The sequence below is a fragment of the Dinoponera quadriceps genome, unplaced genomic scaffold (genome assembly GCF_001313825.1).
Source record: "Dinoponera quadriceps isolate SergipeBrazil2010 unplaced genomic scaffold, ASM131382v1 scaffold1070, whole genome shotgun sequence".
Lineage (NCBI taxonomy): Eukaryota > Metazoa > Arthropoda > Insecta > Hymenoptera > Formicidae > Dinoponera > Dinoponera quadriceps.
Genome location: NW_014555341.1, coordinates 288401 through 309374, shown reverse-complemented (window position 1 = coordinate 309374; position 20974 = coordinate 288401). Strand labels below are relative to the sequence as shown.

Here is a 20974-nt window from a genome sequence, read left to right as displayed (position 1 = left end):
TTATTCGTGTAGGAATTTTTCTCGGAAGAATTTACAAGATTTCATATTCAATGTATCTGATTAAAAATTTTTTAATATCAGCTTTTTTAAAGATTTCTTGATTCACAGAGATTTGAAAATTTTGGAATTCGGGTTATCGTGAATTATATTCGATGAAATCGAAAATTTATGAAGCCAGAATATGATTTTATATTGAAAGAAAAAATACGTAAAAATTAAAAAAAAAACATTCGTTAGATATTAATAATATATTTACTTACATCAATATTTTTTGTACATGTTTTATATTGAGAAAAGAAATGTTTTCAAATGAGAAAGTATATATACATCTTTTTAATCTGTAATTTTTCCTGAAAAAGCGATTGTTTATTTTATTTAAATATAAGAATTTAGATTTAAGTAAATATATGTTATTAGGGGGCCATTCAACAATTACGTCATGCGAAATTGAATATTTTTACTCCCTTCTACTGTTGCCTTTATTATATTTTGTTACGAAATATTTGGACTTCCTCCCAATATTACGTCACATTACGTCACGTCAAATTAATGCCCCCTCTCCCCTTATTGCCACTGTTTTATATTACTAAATTTCTTTAGATTCAACACAAAAACAAGCACCATGGGTATAATGTGACGTTTCATTGCTTTTATCCTTCCCCCTCCTCCCTCGTGGCGCGACACCAATTGTTGGAACGACTTCTTAGTATCTATGAATAAATATTTTATTAGATATTTTTTCTCTCAGTGTAAATACAGTGAAACAAATACTTATGAATGTGAAGGTTTTGCGGAATTGGCGAAATAGGATACAGGGAAATTTTCGTAACGATTTCGTTTCGCGATTTTTGCTCTTGTGAACGACACGTTACATGCAGTTCACGTACAATATACTTCACGAGTACGTCGAGTGCGAGTTGTAATTCGTTCTCTTTCAATTTTATGAATCATCGTCGTTTCCTGCCTCGCGTACTACGACGACATAATGTTCTGCTCGGTACAACGAACGCATTACGACATCTCATTCCTCTTACAGGCCTATGGAATGTAGAAACTTTGACATTTCAAGAGGTATGAGCATTTCCATTTTACACGATTTCACTGATCTGTCATAATGCAGAGGAAACAAAGAATTTGTAGCCTGAAAGGTTTACGTATCTAATGATAAAAGTAATCTACGTATCTAATCTAATCGAGATCAACAACTGAAAGTGGCTGAACGAATGTTACAGATGTACAATTTAAACATTCTCAAGAATTCAATTTGTCGAGAACTTGAAAACATATCTGATAGCAGGTGTCGTGTAACATATATTAGTACAATATATATATGCGTTTGTGAAAACAGCAGAAAGGACGAGTTATTCATTGTCTTTGACATAAACCATGCAAATCCAAGTGTGTTATTTTAACATGCATAAACGTCTAAAAATATGACACATTTGTTCGATTCGCCCTTTTTTTTTTTTATTTCCTTGCTGTTTTAGGTTACGTCGTTTTAAACGTTTAATCGTGTTAAATTATAAGTTAACACATTCAATTGTGTTAAATGGCGTGACTTGAAACAGCAAGAAATGTAAGAAAAGCCTCAGCTAAAATAACACATGGATTCGCAGTGATCCAGGCCGTGACGTGCAGTTATAATCGTGCCATTTGCATTGCTTTCTAATTTTTCAATACTGCCTTAAAATGATTTCGGTGTTATAAATATATCCTAGCCGAGCGAGATTATTATTTCTTTTTCGGCTCATGAATATTTATAAGATCTTCGAGAGAAATTCTCCACGATACTCACAAGTACCAGCCATTGGCTCTGTCAGCTTGTTCGTGTGACGATTTCTTCCGTACTTCGCGGTTTCCAATTTCTCAGCAATCACGGTGACGTATCATCGATGCGTTTCTTGCCCAGATCGGCGACGATCGGTGTCCACCCGCTCTCGATGCACAATTCTCTTATCGTTCGCACAGATTCGCACGTGCGCGCGCGCGTGATACTCTCCGGGACTCTCTTGACCGAATCGCCGAGTCATTTAAAGACTGATTTATCGCGTCTGAGCGGCAGATGCGGACTGAGGGAGAAAAAAAAACGGGAGGACGCGTTTCGTGACGGTAATTGCCGTTTCTCCCGCGTTTCGAAAACCTGCCATCACATAACGACCGAGGGCTGCCGAGGGATTAAGATATTTAAGATGCGACGATAACATGAAGTCACACGAAACATACGATAATTGATCGTAAAAGTAGCGGTAACTTGAGTTTGTTTCCTCCCTTTTTTTTTTTTCTTACAAAGTCCGTCGGATCTATTCTGAATTTATCATCGCCCGTTCTCTCTAATGAAGAGCTCGCTGTTGGAGTGGCAGATAAAGAGTGTGTTTGCCGATCTTTCAAACTTCCGGCGATGTCAAAACTGTTAGATTAAGGTGATAAATTAGAGACGAGATCGATCGTTATTTCGAATGCCCATATTTGTTCGAAGAAATTCTTGGAAAGAAGTAGATCACCTAACTGTAACTCTGCGCGAGTAAAAGGATAAAATATAATCTTTCTGTAAATCTCCCTCGCGTTCTGATTGGAAAGAGATTAAATGCAATATAGAGCTTACGACGTCGTTATGAAAGCGGATGGAAACAAAATTAAAAGTAGACCGTATCTCTGTTACTCGTCTGGGAAAAAAATAGATTGCTATCTAACGGTTCTCTTATTCCGAATGAAAATGTGTCGCCAACGGATTAATACATCGCCAGGACAGCTTCGCATGGAGAAAAGATTGGTTAAATTAAGCGATTCTGTTTCCTTCGATCAAAATACGCGCTTGGCTCGTTCATCTCGTCACGTTAATTCAATCAAACTTTTTCCTCCGTGTGTGCCCGTCCGTCGATATAAATATGAAAGAAATATAGGCATTGTTCAACACTTTCGAGGAATCAGGTAATTAAACTAATGGTTACCCGATTATATCGTCGATAAGTATCGGTTTTCGCGAGCTCCCCTCGTTATTGTCGCACTGATATATTCATTCCACGGATTAGGTCTTACGTAACGTAAGCTTTGTTAGATAACACGGTGTTCGTGCGCGCTCCTCGATCGATAATACCCAAAGGACGACGTAGTTCCCCGTGTCGCGGACGGATCTCGCTCTCTCACATCGGAAATGGCGAGCCCGGGAGGGAGGGAGAGAGATCGAGCGCGGCCCCGTACCGCCGTTACCACGGAAATGCGGTTGCCTTCGGTAAATGCATACGCCGACGATGTATGTACACCCACTTATACACACTCCACCGCCTCCCCGCTATGCTACCGTAGTTCTCTCGTGTCTGATAACGCGACATTTATCGAGTCACGTACGTAGAGAAGAGCCTCTGTATACACGATCACGTATGTCGCACGTGTTGATTCTACGATTCGACGATTAAACTGTCGTTAGATTCGAGGATGACATTTCGATTAGTGTCGTGTTACGAGATATATTTCGGTTTTTTTCCTTTCCTCCGTGCCCTTTTATCTTGAGAGACTGCGTCTCTTCGCCGTGACATTAGGAGATCGGATAACAGCGGTTGACGAAACAATTATACTGGAAGATGATTATATAGCTATTTTTGCCATAGAGAAGAATAATATTGAGAGGAAAGTCTCCCGACCCGAGGCCCTTTCCCAGTTATCCTTTTTCCTCGGGGAGACTCGTGATCTCGTCTTTCTTCCATTGTCACAAGAAAAGATTCTACCTAAACACACTTCCGTCCGGCAAGAGAGGTTGGCAGCCAGCCATTTCGAAACTGCGTCGTTATTCGTCGTAGGAACATGTCTTCTTTCGCGGGCATAATGTACCTCTCGAAAAGCGTGCAAGGGCGGCCGAAAGATCCAGTTGCCTTAGGCTTTTGGGAGACTTGAGACTTTTAGGATCCAGAAGCTCGATGTGTGTCTCTAAAAATAGCCAAATCGAAAAATCGTGGATAAAGATAAAATGAAGTGTACAATATGAAAAATTCACAAATTTGAAATACTTGATAAAAAAATATGTTTTCCGTGAACGTGACGAAATCTTGAAGAGATCTTGATAGGTTAAATAGGAAGGTTGTATATTATATTTACTGATCATTGCAGAACAAAAGGAAAATTTTCGGGATATTTTACAAAAACATCGCAAAGCAATACTTATTGTAAAATAATATTGTAAATAATAAATATCACAAAATAATAAGTTGTGCTCAATTGATCGCATGTGTCATTTGATGAATATTTCCTCTTATTTCAACGTATTTTGCAAGAATTTTCTTGCATGTGTTTTCTCACTGCTGACGTCATCTCGAACAAGACAATCGCAACGGAAGACCCGGAGCCTTAATTAAGAATAGAACGCGAGTCCCGCGAATACGAGTCCCAATCTTGGTCAAGAACGACCAACGTCGTTTCACTGTTCCATCGTTCGTAGTAAACGAGTAGACAAAAGAGATCAGATTTCTTCGCTCGCCAGCACCGCAAGAAGGCAGAATTTCATTTTGTTCCGTCACAAAGTGCGGAAGCATTTCTTGATATCGCCGCCTTGCTTCGAGGAACGGTAAATAAAAGGGCGCTTCTCCATGCGCCACGTGGTCTGTGAAAGAAAAAGGACGTCTTTTCTCGAGGAGGAGAAAGAAAGGCGCGCTCGATCGAGGCCAGCCAGTTGCGTTTCGCGAATGGATATACGATGTCGCCGTGATCATCTCGTGGTCATGCCTGGCGTCTGAACGCGCGTCGGTGTGCGAGACCCATTCTTCCGACCTCTCCGGACACGCAACAAAAGGGGGACCCGCGACATTGAAGCGCGCGCTCGGCCGAGCTTTTGTGTCGCGTGTTGCATCCCCGTATCTCGACGTGCACTGCCTCCTATTTCCGACAGCTCTCCTCTCCACCTTTAACCTGCCTCAATATCGAGACACGAAGATTTCCCCACTTCTTTCGTTTTTCGCGCATGAGAAATGCGTCGCGAATGTCCGGTGCGTTTTAGCAGGTTTACTTAGGTCGTTGGGTGAATCCAAGGATTTCAGAATGGAAACCTGAAATCGACCGCATCACGTTTGCAGGTGGAACTACGTAGGCCAAATCACACAGATGAAAGAAGATCGTCAATCGTGTCCGGTGTATTTTTCGCGTCGCATTTTGAAAAATGTAGTGGAACGACGTGACGGCTCGAACGAAGTGACGGCCATTGTAGAACGTTTTAATACGGTCAGATTATGCTGAGAAACGTATTCTTGAAATTTTCCCCGACTTCCGGGTTCGAGTTCTCGAGGGACATTTGAATCTTTGCCACCAATCCTTATTTCAGAGACTCGAAAACACTGAAATACGAAATTCCCCAAAGTGAACAATCTCAGCATGCTGAAACAATTTAATTTCTCGGTGGGAAATTATATTTAGTTAATTATAGTTAATTTATAATTAATTATAGTTAATATTCTGTATTTTATTTTTCAAACTACGATACTCGGGACATCGTCGACATTTGCATTGAGAGAAAAATATTTGGTATTTGTAACACTATTATCATATTGAAAGAATTATAGTCAGGAGAACCAAAGCCATAAAAGGATCTAGCTAAGGTCGAAAATAACTATATTATTTGCTTCGATGCGGAAAACGCGAAGAAAGCCAAATTTTCGAAAATATCCGCTTGACTCGTGACAGAATCGCGCGTCGAAACGACAAGCAAACGATCAGAGTTTTACCCGATGATATATCTGTCCTAACTTCGCACGTATCTTTCTGGTTTCAGCCAACACAATGTCCGTGGATAAGGAGGAATTGGTGCAGCGCGCAAAGCTTGCCGAACAGGCAGAGAGGTACGACGATATGGCGTCCGCGATGAAGGCGGTCACCGAGACGGGGGTGGAACTGTCGAACGAGGAGAGGAATCTGCTCTCGGTCGCATACAAGAACGTCGTAGGGGCGAGACGTAGCTCGTGGCGGGTAATCTCCTCCATCGAGCAGAAGACCGAGGGCTCCGAGCGCAAACAGCAGATGGCCAAGGAATACCGGGAAAAGGTCGAGAAGGAATTGCGCGAGATATGCTACGACGTGTTGGTGAGTGATACCGTGGCTTTTCTTCTTTCCCTTCGTCTTCTTCGTCTCTCTCTCTCTCTTTTTTCTTCTCCCTCGTCGCCCGTCTGTAAATCTTACAGATGCGCGTCCCTTTCTTCCCGCTCCAGCGGGTCGCGCTCGTCTAAGAATAAAATTGGGACAAGGTGGCCGATCTCTCTCCTCTCTTTGGAATAACGGGAACAAACGGGGCTCGGCCTTTGGAAATACCGACAGCTGCAGACCGCTCCGCGGCTGTAGTTATGCTCTCTCGTTGTGTTTATTTGTTGAGTTAGCAAAGGAGATTGTTTGCCAGTTTGTCGATTAAATGTTCTCATTGTTGTGAGATGTACACGCAACTAATGATATCATTAGTCGGCACAAGAATTGTATATTAACGATACTATACTATCCAATTATAAATATAATATAAAAATACAAATATACAACTATCTAAATCATTCTAATTAATTTTGTGGCTTGATTACAAATATAACAAAATCCAAAGTTAGCTCTAATTTTCAGCGTATAGTAAACAAAAATCAAAAGATAATTTGATATTTGAGGCTCTCGCCGTGTGAATAAAAGGAATGTCTTGAAAATCATTCTTTTTAAAATTAATTTTTTTACTTGGAGATGCTCGAGTAAAAATTAATTATACCCCAAGTTTCTAGTGATCCTAGATAGGCATGCCTCAAAATTGTTTGCCTTCGTTGGGTCTAGATAGATCAAGAAAGGCAAATTCTGAGTAGAATTTCGTGAATAGACCGTGAATAGGCGCTGATGGATGTCCCTAAGGACGTCACTTTCAACACAAGAAATATAAGTAGAAAAAATACAAATTCAAAGAGGATACAATTTATGTGATGCGAAATTTATTGACTGATATATTCAAATGCAGCGTCTGTCCGCATTCCGATGCCATTAACAAAAGATTCGAGTTGCGGCACGCTTGTTTTCGCCTCATCGGCGAGATATCGAAGGCCATGTCTCTGCTACTGTCGCGTCCTTGCCGCGATTTGCGTTCTCGGGTCTTTTTTCTCTTTTTTTTTTCTTCATTGCGCAAACACCGCATACTTACAATTCACGTGTTTGCTCAGCGGTCAGACTCATTGTGTCGCCGGGCCGCTTATTAATCGAAGCCACTTCGGAGGAAAAAATGCGACACGTTCGACGACAACGAAAGACGACGGCGGCGTCGAGATATAGTGAGAAAAGCTAGGTGTTCGTCTGGAAAAGGGAAAAGTGGGAAAACTCGAGTTGCGTTTGTCGAAGAGTGAACGAAAGTGTATGCGTGTAAGTGTATGTATGTTTGTTTGAACAAATGCTTGACGTGACGTACGTGATGGAAGGCGGCTATCAATATTCGTCTTACCTCGAATTATGTAATCCTCCGGTAATTCGTTGACTCATTCTTATCTTTAAGGCATATGAAAAATAGAAAAGCAAAACGAAAATTGTCAATCTGTCCTTATCGTTTCTTTGTTCACCGGACTATTCTTTCTCTCTTTCTCTCTCTATTTCTCGCGAAATTCTGTTTTTTTTCCCCCCTGAACACGGGGAGGAGAAGTACCTTGAACTCACGTTTTCGCACATCGAAACGCGCGTATTCGTTGGCGTTATTGTCGGCACGCGACTCGATAAGCAATCGTCGAGAGTTATTTTCGGGCGACGTCGGCGCGAGCAAGAAGCCATGCCGCTCGCGATTAAACCGTAATAAGGTTAATTGAGTCGACTCTTTGGACTTAATGAAGCGAGTTTCGACACGGCGGAACTGTTTGGGCGGACAGCCGGCTGGACGGACCTTTCGCTTTGAGTCGCCGCATAGCTCTCGCAAGATTCGAAACTACGACGAGAACAAGCCATTAACAACGAACGCGCGATAATGCATCGCTCACAAACACGCGACGATGTAAATCCGCTGTTCTTTTAATATATTCATATTTTTCCCCAATATTACGTCTTTTCCAAGAATCGCAAGATGAGTTTGCTGGGCATACCTGAAATTAATCTCAAATCGATTTATCATAATGTGGCCTCGTCGCAAAGAAATAAAGATTTGGATGATTTAGAGATGATGTGAAAACTATGAGAAATGATTCTAGCAGTCTCTAAAATTGATTATATAGACATTATAATGACAGATAAATCAATGATTCATATATTCCATTAAAATAACACAAGTTTGAAATAATTATCTTTAACACAATAAAAATTAAATAATAATTCTACCTATTTTAATTTTTTTGTTTTGATTTTAACGTACGCTCCCAATTTCCGATTTCGCGATAATGCCAACTTCATGACAAATGTCGTTGCGGTTATTCGGTGCTCTTCATTTCCACCCGGTTCGGTAAGAGATTAATAGGAAAACGTGTTTTTCCGCATTGGCGAGTCTCGAGTCGTCTTCTCTTTGCTCTCGTAAGGACACTCCCTGAGGACTGTGCCGGCGTACATTCCGTTCCTTTTCTCGCGTCGACGCTCGTTGATGTTTCCCGTTTTCCGTATATGGCAACGCGAGACACGAAGGGCGTGGAAAATGATGTGTCGTTGAGTAAGCCAGCGTTTCGTTTCCACGGAGATCGCAGGATTTGCGACAGGTATATGAATTGACGGATGGCCGATTTCATATAGTTACGACGAACGATGATTTCACCCTCGTCTTTCTCTCCCGCGATATTCCACCTACGCGCGTGGAAGTGCGGACCGCGACTTGAATATTTGTCCTGCATTATTCATATTTTATATCACTACAACCAGACGCTTGCACAATTGTAAGACTACCTTTATGTATTAATTTAGCTTATTAATATTATTAGTATTATCATAGTCATTTATATACGCAAAAAATTTATATATATAAGCAATAATAATATATACGATATTGTATATATAATATAATAGTAGTATAATATACAAATAATATAATGATAATATAGATATTAAATAAAAATTTGGAAAATAATTAATAATTAATTAATAATTAATAGATAATTAGCATACAATAAGAACGATGAATGCATAAGCAATAAATTGCCTAAAAAGAGACAGACATAGGGAAAGAGAGAGAACAAAAAGCTCGGTAGCTCAGCAGCGCTAGACTGTCGTCGATTACGGGGAGCCGCTTTCTCACGCAGAGGTCTGTTCGATCCGACATTTTATTATCAGAAAGTTTCCACTTTCTAACGAGCGACTTCGTCATCGTCATCATTGTCGTCGAAGCGGCACTAACTTTGGCCGCCGAGACAGGTGTCGAGTATTTATTAGTGACTCGTTACTGCGTCGTCGATTAGCTAAACGCGATAACAACGCGACGAAATCCAGGTGCGTAAATGCCTATCTTGCGCCACGAGAAATTACTAGCGTCGTCGGTAGTGTTTGTGCGAACTCGCGCCACCAACGTGTCGCATATCGCCGTTCGAAGTGTTAATTGTGAGTGTCCACGCGACTCGCTTCGAAATCAATTCACGGCGTTGAATATTCGCACGAGAATGTCGACCCGCGTCCGAAGCAAAAATGTGATATGCGGCTGGAAAATTCGGACATTTTTTCTCACCGCTGAGAACCGGCATAAAAATCCCCCTCTGTTTTAAATCGTCCGTCGCGTTATTAAGCTGTGGAAAGGTACCGCGTCATCATTCGCTTTATCTTCTTTTCCTTTTTTTCCCCTCCTCAATTCTTGACGGACTCGATAATCAAGTTTGAAATTGAATCCTCGCCCGAGCGAATCTCATGAGAGTTAATTGGACAACGAGATTGGATTTTGCATTTTAATTTTCCGCGTTAAATATCGGACGTGATTAAGACTTTCGTTGACGAACTTTCGCTGCGTTAATTTAAAAAAAACAACTCGTAGTAGCAAAGACCGTGGGCGGCAAGACTCTCTGTGCGACATACGTATGTCAACACGGAGTGAAGAAAAGAAAAGGAGGAGGAAAAAAAAAGAGAGAAGAATTGTACTGAGTGTCTCGCCTGGAGCATCGAAACCCGTTTGCAAGCAATACTCCGTGTCTGGATCGTCTTACGCAGTTGATGATCTCCCGCTACCTCCTCGCGCTTCCTCACACTCGGGATCTCTGGAGGGTGAAGATCATCCTCTGGATTAGATTTCGCGCGGCTCAATTACGAGCCTCCTGTGTTGACCGTGTTTCGTGAGTCCAAGTGTTTGTCACTTTCGATCTGCGTGCCGTCGAGTTTTTTTTTTTTTTTCAAGTTATATTTCGGTAGAGGCACCAAGAACTGACATATTTTATTTTTGGGCTTTAAAGCTATACTGACGATGTAAAATTAAAATTGATGTATATGGATACAAACAAGTAAGATTTCTTTACCAGAATATACAGTCTTATGAAAAGTTTAGTATTTTATTGTCGAGAAACATAGATACGTCGATTCATCATACTTAGTCAGTTTTGATATTTTTCCTTCAGCCAGCGTTATTAATAACCGTTATCGCTATTTTTTAGACTTTTGAGTTTTTACCTTCGCAAACTTTGATTAGAGAAGTGTCTTGTTTCTTCGGTTGACAAAAGTTTTCTTAGTTTCTCGGCACGTGGCTTATAAATCGAGCCTTATTATTTCGGTTCTCCTTCATTAAAAATTTATCTTTTAAGATCCGCTGGCACGAATTTCCTCCGTTTTTCCTCTCCTGATAGTAATAATCCATGTGTCGTCGTTCAATCTCGATTTCCACGAATCGGTCTTCTACGTTTTAATCAATTCGTCGGTGAATCTTCTTCACCGGTGGGAGGCCCGCAGCCGACATTAAAACATGACCTTTTCCGCGCTTCGCCATTCTGGGAGCTTGTGAAACTCATTAAACTCGATGAATTCCAAGCCGCACTGTGCTTTCTCTCCACGACTCGCCACTGGGGTTCCGTTCGATCTCCGTTCTCGTTACGTTACAGAGGTGATATTCTCCAGTATCCGGAAATGAGCGGAAACGGAAGAGGAAGCGGACACGCCTGCTCAGACGCGAACGTACCCCGACCGCCGGAAATAGCGCGTTCCGCCTCGTAATAGGAGCCCTTTCTTGAAGGGAATTAAATTCATTGCCGTGCCCCTTTTATGTCTAAAAAAAAATACTCCGTCGATGTCTGATACACGGAGCAAAGTCTTTATCTTATGACGCGCACTTGTCAACGATTTAAATATCCTAGATGTCTCCGACAGTTTCTAACCAGAGAAGAAAAAAATAGTTCGCTTAGGTTCGAAATGAAAATTCCCCGCTTTGTTCGCACAGCGTCTGATAAACAATTTATGTTATTCTAATTCTATATTTTGACCGAAAATATCTAAAATATAAAAAATATTTTTACATCATCTTTTAGATTTATTTTTCCTCTCAATGTAAACATGAAACGAACGTCTAGGCGCGACGTTATCGTTGAGTAACACAAGTATATTTTTAGCGTAACTATATAGAATTTCTTCATATAAGAGCAAGTTTTATCTTCATATAAGATTCATATTCTTGCTTATGTATGGGAATATGTGATGTGATTCAAATGTAAATTTTCGTGCGATAGGAAAAGGTAGAGTTCGTCGAAGAGTTCGGCCACTAACTGCGTACGAGCAATCGTGGAATAAAGGGAGGGAGGCGTCAGATTTGAGTTGCGCTCGGGACGCACGTCAAACGACGAAACTGGAGCAAGGCAACTCCAGCTGAAACGCAATCGCCGGGTGATTGGCGTCGTTCCTGTGTTCTCTCGTGCTCTCCTATGCACGTCACCGACGATAAGCGCGATTACTATTGTGTGCGCGTTCCTCAACATCACTGCGGTTTACGATAAAGCCGAGAAACTTCAGCTTGACAGATGTGGGAGACGGGAGAATGCGGAGAGGTCGATCGGTGCAAGACTTCGTGAATACGATTTGGAAAGTTGGTCGGAAAATGATAAGACGCAAGAGAGAATAAGATAAGGGAATATAATATTTAAATCATCGCCCGCATGGAAATTTTCTCAAATTCTACCATACTTATCATATACAGTATTACATGCAGTAAAAAAATTTTATATCATAAACAGCCCACTTTTTGTGTGATTTTAACACGAGGAATATGTTTTCCCCTCTTTCTCTCTCTCTCTCTCTCTCTCTCTCTCTCTCTCTCTCTCGTTCACGACAAACACGACACGTAAGAGACTTGTTAAAAACACTGCAACGACGTGAGTGAAACGGCTATTCTTTTCTTGTCCTCCTTTATTTTTTTTTATTTCTGACCTCTTTCGTTACGACGCGCGTCGCGTACTCGCGTGATTACGCGATGTAATTTATAACGTCGTGTTTACGTATCTAGAAGCGCAACGATGACTTGTACAACTGCAGATGCTTTTCAAGGCCGATTTATCGACGATTAGTATGCCTGTTTTGTGACTTTCTAACGACAATGTCGCTCAGAGAATGAACACGCACGCGGACTCGGTATTAGAAGTGTTAAATCAGACTTTTCAGATGCGCATCGTGATTCGTTGTGATATATAAATAACATAGATCGAATAAATAATGAATGTCAGGTCGTCTCCGTAAAATCAAGCAATCTCAGCAGTTACATCATACTGTTATTTTATCAAAAACCAAGCGATCTCCGGCATTAAAGTTTCCGGGTAGCGATCACACTTTTCCCTTGGGTTGAAAACGTGAAGAGTGAAAAGTTTTTGAGTGAACTCGACGATCTTGGCGATCACCTTACTTTCCGAACTGTGACAATGTGAAACTTTTCACACGAACTTTTCGCCTTGATGGCGAAAAGGTGAGAACTGAGTGAAAATCCAGGTATCTTTCAACATTGATATATCAATGCTACCGTACAGTCACTTCTTGTCACTTTTTCATGGCAATTACCGTAGAACCGTAGATTACTACTGTTATCGTATTTTAATAACCGCGGTGAGGCGACAGATAGACGGACATAGGTGACAAATTCCGCGCGTGTTGTTCGTGCGGAATTTTCGCCCACCACTTTTCATCGAGCCTGGCGGCGGCCGTCGTCGATGCATTATGTCGACGTTGAGACGCAATAAATACCTCGCGCTATTTGCACGCGAATTACACGCATGCAAAGTTGGTTGGCCAACGCTGCTCTTACGTCATTAGTGGAAGCGGTCTCGGGCCGCATGAATGTGCGTTTAACGTGATGTAGCTCGTCATTGACCGGCGCGTAGGATTGCGCGCCGGCTCTACACGGTGCTCAAATTAATTCGTATCCCCCCCCCCCCCCNNNNCCCCCCCCCTCTCACTGAATAGCGAGAAAGACGTATGCACATGTATATCGCCGACGGGGATGGGCGATTGATTAATTATTTTAACGCGATCGTAATGCGCGGTCCGATTGAGACTTCAACGATATATTCTCGCGGCGCTTTTCAACAGCGTTTATCTCAGATAGACGATCTTGCCCGAATCCTGTCGCCGTAATCAATTTCGCGGCTATCGAAATCTTATTCTGATCAGCGACCGCCGGTACGAAGCGCGCGCGCGAATCGTGAATCACGCGTCGCCGCGGGACGAGAGTCAATTAAGTTGCGAAACGCGAACTAATCGCGCCGTCGCGATTCCCTCGGATAGCAGGAATCGCTTGATTAATGAACCACCGGCCAACGAGGATCAATGAAACACGGCGCAATGTTTGAGACGAAATTGTTCCCTCGATCGTGTCATTGCGAATTTCTACTTGATTCATTGCGCGCGCTCACGCGCGACGGAAGTAGAGAGATTTGTTCATTGAAATAAAAAAGTGCTACCGTTCAAATAATATTTATTTCAAATGAAATATTTCAATATTCCTCGATAAATATTTGCCAGAAGTAAAAATATAATTGACCATATACACACGATGTCATATTTCCTCCTTAAAATTACACATTTATTTCTATGTATTAAAACAATTCCTACAAGTATTAAATTTATAAAATCGAAAATGTCAGGATTCTTTTAGAAAAATTTTCATTTGTTAAACAAAAAAATCGAAATTTAAAACGCCAAGTTTTCTCAATGAAAAAAAAAGTATTGCATAATTCCAATAAATAATCTTTTAAATTTAGAACAGTTTTTATACTTATATTCAGCAATTTATTGGCATGTTAAGATATTGCCGTGTTAAAATATTTTACCACAAACCATCGAAATAAAATTGATTCAGTGAAAATATGACGCGATTCAAGAAACATGAAAACAGATAATTATGTTTATTTGATTGCAGCACTTTTTTCTGCCGTGATCTCGTCATATCGACGATCTACGTTTTACATTGACTCATGCGGCTCGACATTTGTAATGTTACAGGGTCTCTTGGATAAGTACCTGATCCCCAAGGCTAGCAGTGCCGAGAGTAAAGTGTTCTACCTCAAGATGAAGGGTGATTACTACAGGTATCTCGCAGAAGTCGCCACCGGTGAAACCAGAAATAGTACGTATCGATTCTTCGTCGACACACGCGCCCGCCGGGGCGACTTTATCGGGCGACACTCGAGCATGGATCGAAGACGGGAAGAGCGGTACGAAATACGATGGCGATCGTCGTGCGATGCTCGTGTGAAGCGACCCTCGGCGTCGTCATTGTCGTCGAGGCTCTCTTTCCCGCAACGAGTAACGACGCGGATGTCGTGCCGATAGGCGGTGCTTTGACAAAAATGGCCAAATTTAAGGAAGTTGTAAGACATACGTAGTGCAAGTTTCACCGAACTCTTATAAAGTTCATTTCACCTTACAACCTCCTGAAGTATCGCCACATCGGGTTTTCACGAAATTGGCGAAAATCTCGTGTGACCTCTTCCCGCCTTCGATCACCGCTCGGGAAGAGCTCGGGTGCAGCCGTGTTCGACGACGGTGTTGCGAGCGCGCGTGCGAGTTCTTCGATATTTGGATATTTTTCTCAGCTGGCCGCTCTTGCAACACACTCGCGCGCAACGCAGCTGCATCGGCCACGGCAGATGTTTCCTTTTGACGTGCGAGCGGGTGGATCCCTGGTAGACGCTCGCGAGCGTTCACGGGCGTCAAGTCGGCTGCAGTTGTTTTTACAGTGAAAGTCGGCTGCTCGCGACGTCGTTGCTGCGGGTGAAACTTCGCGCAAACTTTGCTCGTGCGCGACTTGTCCCGTGATATTTCGCTTAACACTTTGCGGCCCGCCGACAATATAGTATCGTCGCCATGTGAGAACATTAATATTAACGACATACATACACATCTATGATTGAAAATATAGATATGTGGAGAAAAGTAAAAGCGAGAAACGTGCTTTGTAACGTTAAACGCAATTGTGAACGGGAAGGGAAGAGCCACAGTCAAGCGTAATAAAGTGACGAATATAATTACGGACGACGTAAATTGAAGTACACGGAAGTGTAAAAATATTAATTAACAGAACCGTGTCCGATGGAGATTTTTCGTCGGACGATTATTTTCCGCGATATATAGAATTTGTTTACAGTAAGTTATAATAGATAATATTCAAAGTAATATCTATGGTTTATTTTATCACATGAAAATCTTAAGAAGCGATATTTACTGTCTCAAAGGATCAACATGCCTACGTTTGACTTTTCCCAGTTAAAAAAAAAACTACTTTTGACTGTCTGAGAAATAAGGAAAAACAAATGCAAAAGTTGAAATTTTTCGTTCATTGGTGAGAAAATAATGAATTTCCTATGATGAGAAAAGCAAATATGTTTTCAATTTGGACAAGTTATTTTATATCGGTATTTATTTGCAGTTCGAGAAAACGCATTTACGTATGAATCATAAGGTTCATTCCTTTTCGCTGAACTGGCTGGCACTGGCTTATCTCTCCTCTTTCTTTCACCAAATCTTAATCACTGTATATCTATCTCATTTTAGGTTCTATAAGCGTACATTAGTTTTTAGCGGGAAAGAATAGATATATAGACTGTAGGTTCACAGTTTGCTGGAGTCAGAAAGCACGACAACTTTATACGGAGGAGCGGAGGCCGCAAAGTGTTAATATTCGTTTCGTGGAACTCTTGTTTGAAATTTTCATCGAGCGCGTATTCGATGCCGCTGAGATAAGCTTCAGATCAGCTTTCAGGGCGAACTTTGAGATAATGTTATCTCAAAGTTCGCCCTGAAAATGTCGGCTGAAATTGATCGAATTTGATCAAATTCCGACATTGCTTGTTATTATCCCGCACTTGCGAGCGTCCGAGCAAAGCTATGCATTTTGATGAGAGTCACGCGAAGCCGCAAGTCCAGGGAAATTGCAAATGTTCGTGTTTGTGTGAATCGAGTTTAGATGAAAGCGAATTTAAATGAACCCCGGAGCGAATGCGAACGTGCGCAGTACTCGCCAGGTACGACGATGACAAATCTCTTGCGTGCTATCGCGCCGATTGTATCCATCGTAATTTCTCACGAAAGCCAGCCCATGTGTTCTACTCTGAGGCGATCTTTCGCCATTCTTTCAATGTGCATAATTTCAATGCGCGCTAATTATTAAGATGGTTCGTCCGTGACAATACCGTTAAAAAAGAAATGGTTAAGATAACACAAAAACTTGAAAAGAAGATACTTAATAAAATCGCCCGAAAGCACGTAAGAGAGGAAAAAAGAGAGAGAAAGAGAGAGACGGAGCTGCATGGGACGTGAGAGCAAAAGGGCGCCGAATCGACGAGCGATCCGGCAAATCGGATTCCGCGAGTACCGAGTATTCGCACAAGGTTGACTCATTAGTGGACCCATCAGGCTCAGATCAGATCTGAGTAACGAGGAAACTTTCGCCGTCGTCGCGTATCCGCGACAAGAGCGTGATGGATCGACATTTACGTCGCTCAAAAGCTTCCAAGCAGCCCGGCCGGCACGAAGCGCGCCCCGCACGCGCGCTTCTAGCTCTCTCTCTCTCTCTCTCGCTCGTCAAACGTCTAACGCACCCCGCTCACGTTTTCCAACCCGTCTGAATATATCCAGCCGTGGTAGAGGACAGCCAGAAGGCGTACCAGGACGCGTTCGAAATCAGCAAGTCAAAGATGCAGCCTACCCACCCGATCAGGCTAGGTCTCGCCCTGAATTTCTCTGTCTTCTATTACGAGATTCTCAACTCACCAGACAAGGCCTGTCAGCTGGCCAAACAGGTATACCGAGGCGGCGACCGAGCGACGGGCGGCTTTTGATTGTTATTTCCAGAGCTGTTCCGCGGTGGAGATAGATAGATAGAGAGAGCCGATGCGCGGTGGCGGTGTGACACGGTGAGAGTGCGGTGATGGTGCGCTTATTACAGCGGTGACAAAAGAGTCCTCGCGTTTGCGCTACCGATACCCCGCGACAAACCACCACCGGTACCTTTTTGTCCTGTCCTACAAAGATCTCGGTATCTTCCTGCGCTCCGCGAAGCGCGCGTCATCGGGCTATAGTCTCGAGTGACAATCAAGGCTTCGCAACTTGTTGTTGCGGGCAAACTCCGCGGACCGGCCGATATTAACGCCGCGATATGGGAACCTACTTACCACTCTACTCGTAAGGGACGAAGACGGATAGACAATTGGCAGACGTGCGCGCGGGTCTACCGGTGGCAATCAGTTTTCTTATCTGTCGACAGATTATGACAAGTTTCACGATCTCAGTAGCGACTCAGTTCCACGCACGCGCTCAGTAGAGGGTGTGTTCTTCAATGTTCGGGTGAAGCATCGCGCGAAAACCAACCGATTGATCGATATACGGTGAAAAATTTTGTGTTAAATGTTGCGAGGTGAATATGTTGAAAAATAACACGAATATCATGTCAAAAGTTAACATGAAATCAATATCCATAATATGTTAATCGACGTTGGAGTATAAAATGTGTTACTTCAACACTTATACATGTTGAGTATCGACTCAACAAAAAAAAATTAAGATAACGCAATATGTTAAATTAATGCTGCCGGCAGCATCGGAGTTGATTCACGCGCAGCATGACTCAGGACGACGGAGAAGTGGCTCGCTTGCACGCGTCAGCGGTCGCGGCACATCGTGGAAGATCAACGACAATTTATGGACTCGGTCCGTTCAAGGACGACGATGTCCCCGGTTAAACGGTACGGCGGCCGGCTGGCTGACTCTTTGTAGGACAGACACGAGGGGATCGTTGAAACTCTCGCGTTTTCCCTCCCTTTATTCAACTTCGTTCGTCCTTTCCCTCCTCATGCCTCCTTCACGACGCGGACGATTTATTGCTACAGTGGTTACGCGGCGGAAAGTAGAGAGGGAGAGAGATGAAGAGAAGGGAAAACGAAAGAAACGAGGTCGTGGAAGGTGTAATCTGAATAGAGGCTGATTTGCATTGCAGCGGTAGTCGAGGACTCACAGAAGGCGTACCAGGAGGCGTTTGACATTGCGAAGGCGAAAATGCAGCCTACGCATCCGATCAGGCTCGGCCTTGCCCTCAACTTCTCCGTTTTTTATTACGAAATTATAAATTCCCCGGCTAGGGCCTGTCATCTGGCCAAGCAGGTTAGATGGAGAGAGGATTGCGAGGAGAGTTTGCGCTTTTTTGTTTTCGGCCACCTCGTCGGCGGCGATCTCTCTTTTTAACCTTTTCACGTCTTTTTTTTTTGCGGATTGGGACATGTCTTGTCTAGTTACCTTTTGAAGGTTTTTCGAGTTGCTGAATACGAAAATAAATATCGAAAGGTGAAAATTCAAAATGGCGGATTCAATATGGCGCAATTGCAAGAAATGAAATATTATCAAAAACTTGAGAGATTAATGATTTGGAAGACGAATCACACAAGAAATGCTGTATGAAAATCGATACAATTGTGACAATGCTCTACATTATATTATTTAATAATATCATAATAAATATATTTTACCAATAAAATTGAACACTCATTGATAAAAAATATATATTTGAAAAAAATTATATAGATAGATTCAAGATATTTTTCTATAAATATCAATCAATATTTTTCTATCTAAAATCACGCGCAATTATATACATTACGCGTAATATAAATATTATCAGAAGTTGATACTATCATTTAAATTTGAGTTACCGCCACGTGAAAGTTATATTGTCCATCCTTTCATAATTAGTTCGAGAACTTGCCGATATTACACTACTTATAAGTAAATATCTATAAATAAATTTTTTATATTTTACAGTTGTATTTATCACGATATTTTCTCGAGTTAAAGTTCAAATAACTCTCTCTAAAACGAACCCTAATTGTTCTTAATATTTACCAAAGATACATTTTAGACATGTCAAGACATGTATGTCCCACTGGAGACGTGAGAGTTAATTTAATCTGCTGCAAGATGCGTGTATCGTCATGTTGGCATGCCTCGCGTCGATGTGACACTCCGGCCGATTTGAATTGATTGCTACGTGTGCATAAAATGTACCGCTTAACCACCCTCTGTATTCTCGAGCTCTCTTACTAATACATATGTGTGTACAAAAATACTGATGTCTCCACCGGTGCCGCACTAACCACCCCGCATCGCTCTCTACTCACGTTTGTTAAATACTCGCTAGTAACAATTTGATTACTTGCATCTTCCGATATATTCTTTCACTGTTAATTACGCATATAATTGAAGAATGGTTAAAGAATATTCTTGTTGATCGAAGAATTTATTCAATCGTAATTTCAATAGTTCGAAAGTTTCACTCATTGTTTTGAATTTGCATCGATAGTGATATCATCTCCTCGATCATTTCAATTTTTCAATGTTTGCAAGCACAAAAAATAAATACGAAAGGAGAGAGACTGTGCGAGAGAGAAGGAGGAGGAGTCAACATCCGCTGATCTGTTTGCCATGTTTTCAGGCGTTCGACGACGCGATCGCGGAGCTAGACACACTTAACGAGGACAGCTACAAAGATTCCACGCTGATCATGCAGCTGTTGCGCGACAACCTCACTCTGTGGACCAGTGACACACAGGGCGACGGGGACGAGCAACAGGAGACCGGCGACAACTAACCTTCCTAAGCTTAAGTCCTTTCTAAACCTAATAAGAACATCCTATTCTCTATCGTCCCCCCGTCCCCCTGAAGTGCTCACCCATGTCCATCCACCCGATCCATCCATCCATCCGCCTGTCCTCTCGTCCCTCACATACCTCGTTTCCTTCTGCCTTCTTTCCTTCCTGTCGCAATCACCTCTTCTCTTGGAATCTTTTCACTTCAAAAACCGATCCTNCTCTCTCTCTCTCTCTCTCTCTCTCTCTCTCTCTCTCTCTCTCTCTCTATCCTGACACGACCGCACACTGCTGCCGATGCCACCGCTACAAGCTGCTACCCGTTCGAAAAATTCGAACGTTGAGAAACCCGAACAACCCACTCACGCTCGACCGTGCCCGTGCTGTCCATGATGACCGATCAACGTTGCTGTCCGGGAAAGGAAGGACACTTCTCCAAAATCGAACCTGGACTCGCGTAGAGAGAACATTCGCGAGAGGGAGGGGGGAGAAAGAAAGAAAGAGAGAGAGAGAAGGAGAAAAGCTTTCCTATATTTCATCGTTGTGGGAATTGGATCATACTGCTCTCTCTCTCTCTCTCTCCTTCTCCGTTTACTCGAGATAGACGAACGGGGGCTAAAGCGCGTTCAACATGCGTCTCGTGCACGACGAGGGAATAACGCAACAGTGGATTCATCATAACGGCGTTGACGAGCTTGGGGCACGGTCGAGTGCCACGTGTGGATCGTTCGGTCTCTCTCGGGCACTTCGAAGTTTCTCGCCAAAAAAAGGAAAGAAAATCCGTATTATCCCATTTGTACGGAGGAACAGGAGCGAAGGAGCGAATTGTGGATGAACAGAGGAAAGGACAGGAGGAGACATACACGCGCAAAAATCCTCCCCCGCATACCCTGTCTCGTCGGGCATGACTAGGTCGCGCGCGATTAAGACCGTGGAAGGCGCCCGCGAGGGTGTGACACACACACGTGTATATCTCCCTCGGGTGACGATTCATCGGTAACGCA

At 42.5% G+C, this 20974-nt stretch overlaps 1 protein-coding gene across 3 annotated transcripts in view; it reads left to right on the top strand.

The window, feature by feature from the left end:
- LOC106743895 (14-3-3 protein zeta) overlaps positions 1-20717 on the top strand; it is a 59459-nt gene extending 38742 nt beyond the window's left edge. For 2 of the 3 annotated variants that reach the window (XM_014618172.1, XM_014618174.1), the window contains exons 2-5: positions 5753-6060; positions 14338-14461; positions 16972-17135; positions 19817-20717. In XM_014618172.1, the coding sequence (XP_014473658.1) occupies positions 5761-6060; positions 14338-14461; positions 16972-17135; positions 19817-19972 (744 nt within the window). In that variant the 5' untranslated portion in view covers positions 5753-5760 and the 3' untranslated portion in view covers positions 19973-20717. Of the gene's footprint in view, positions 1-5752; positions 6061-14337; positions 14462-16971; positions 17136-18328; positions 18493-19816 lie in introns of all 3 variants that reach the window. The other variant, XM_014618173.1, reaches the window with a different exon arrangement.
- The last annotated feature ends 257 nt before the right edge of the window (positions 20718-20974 follow it).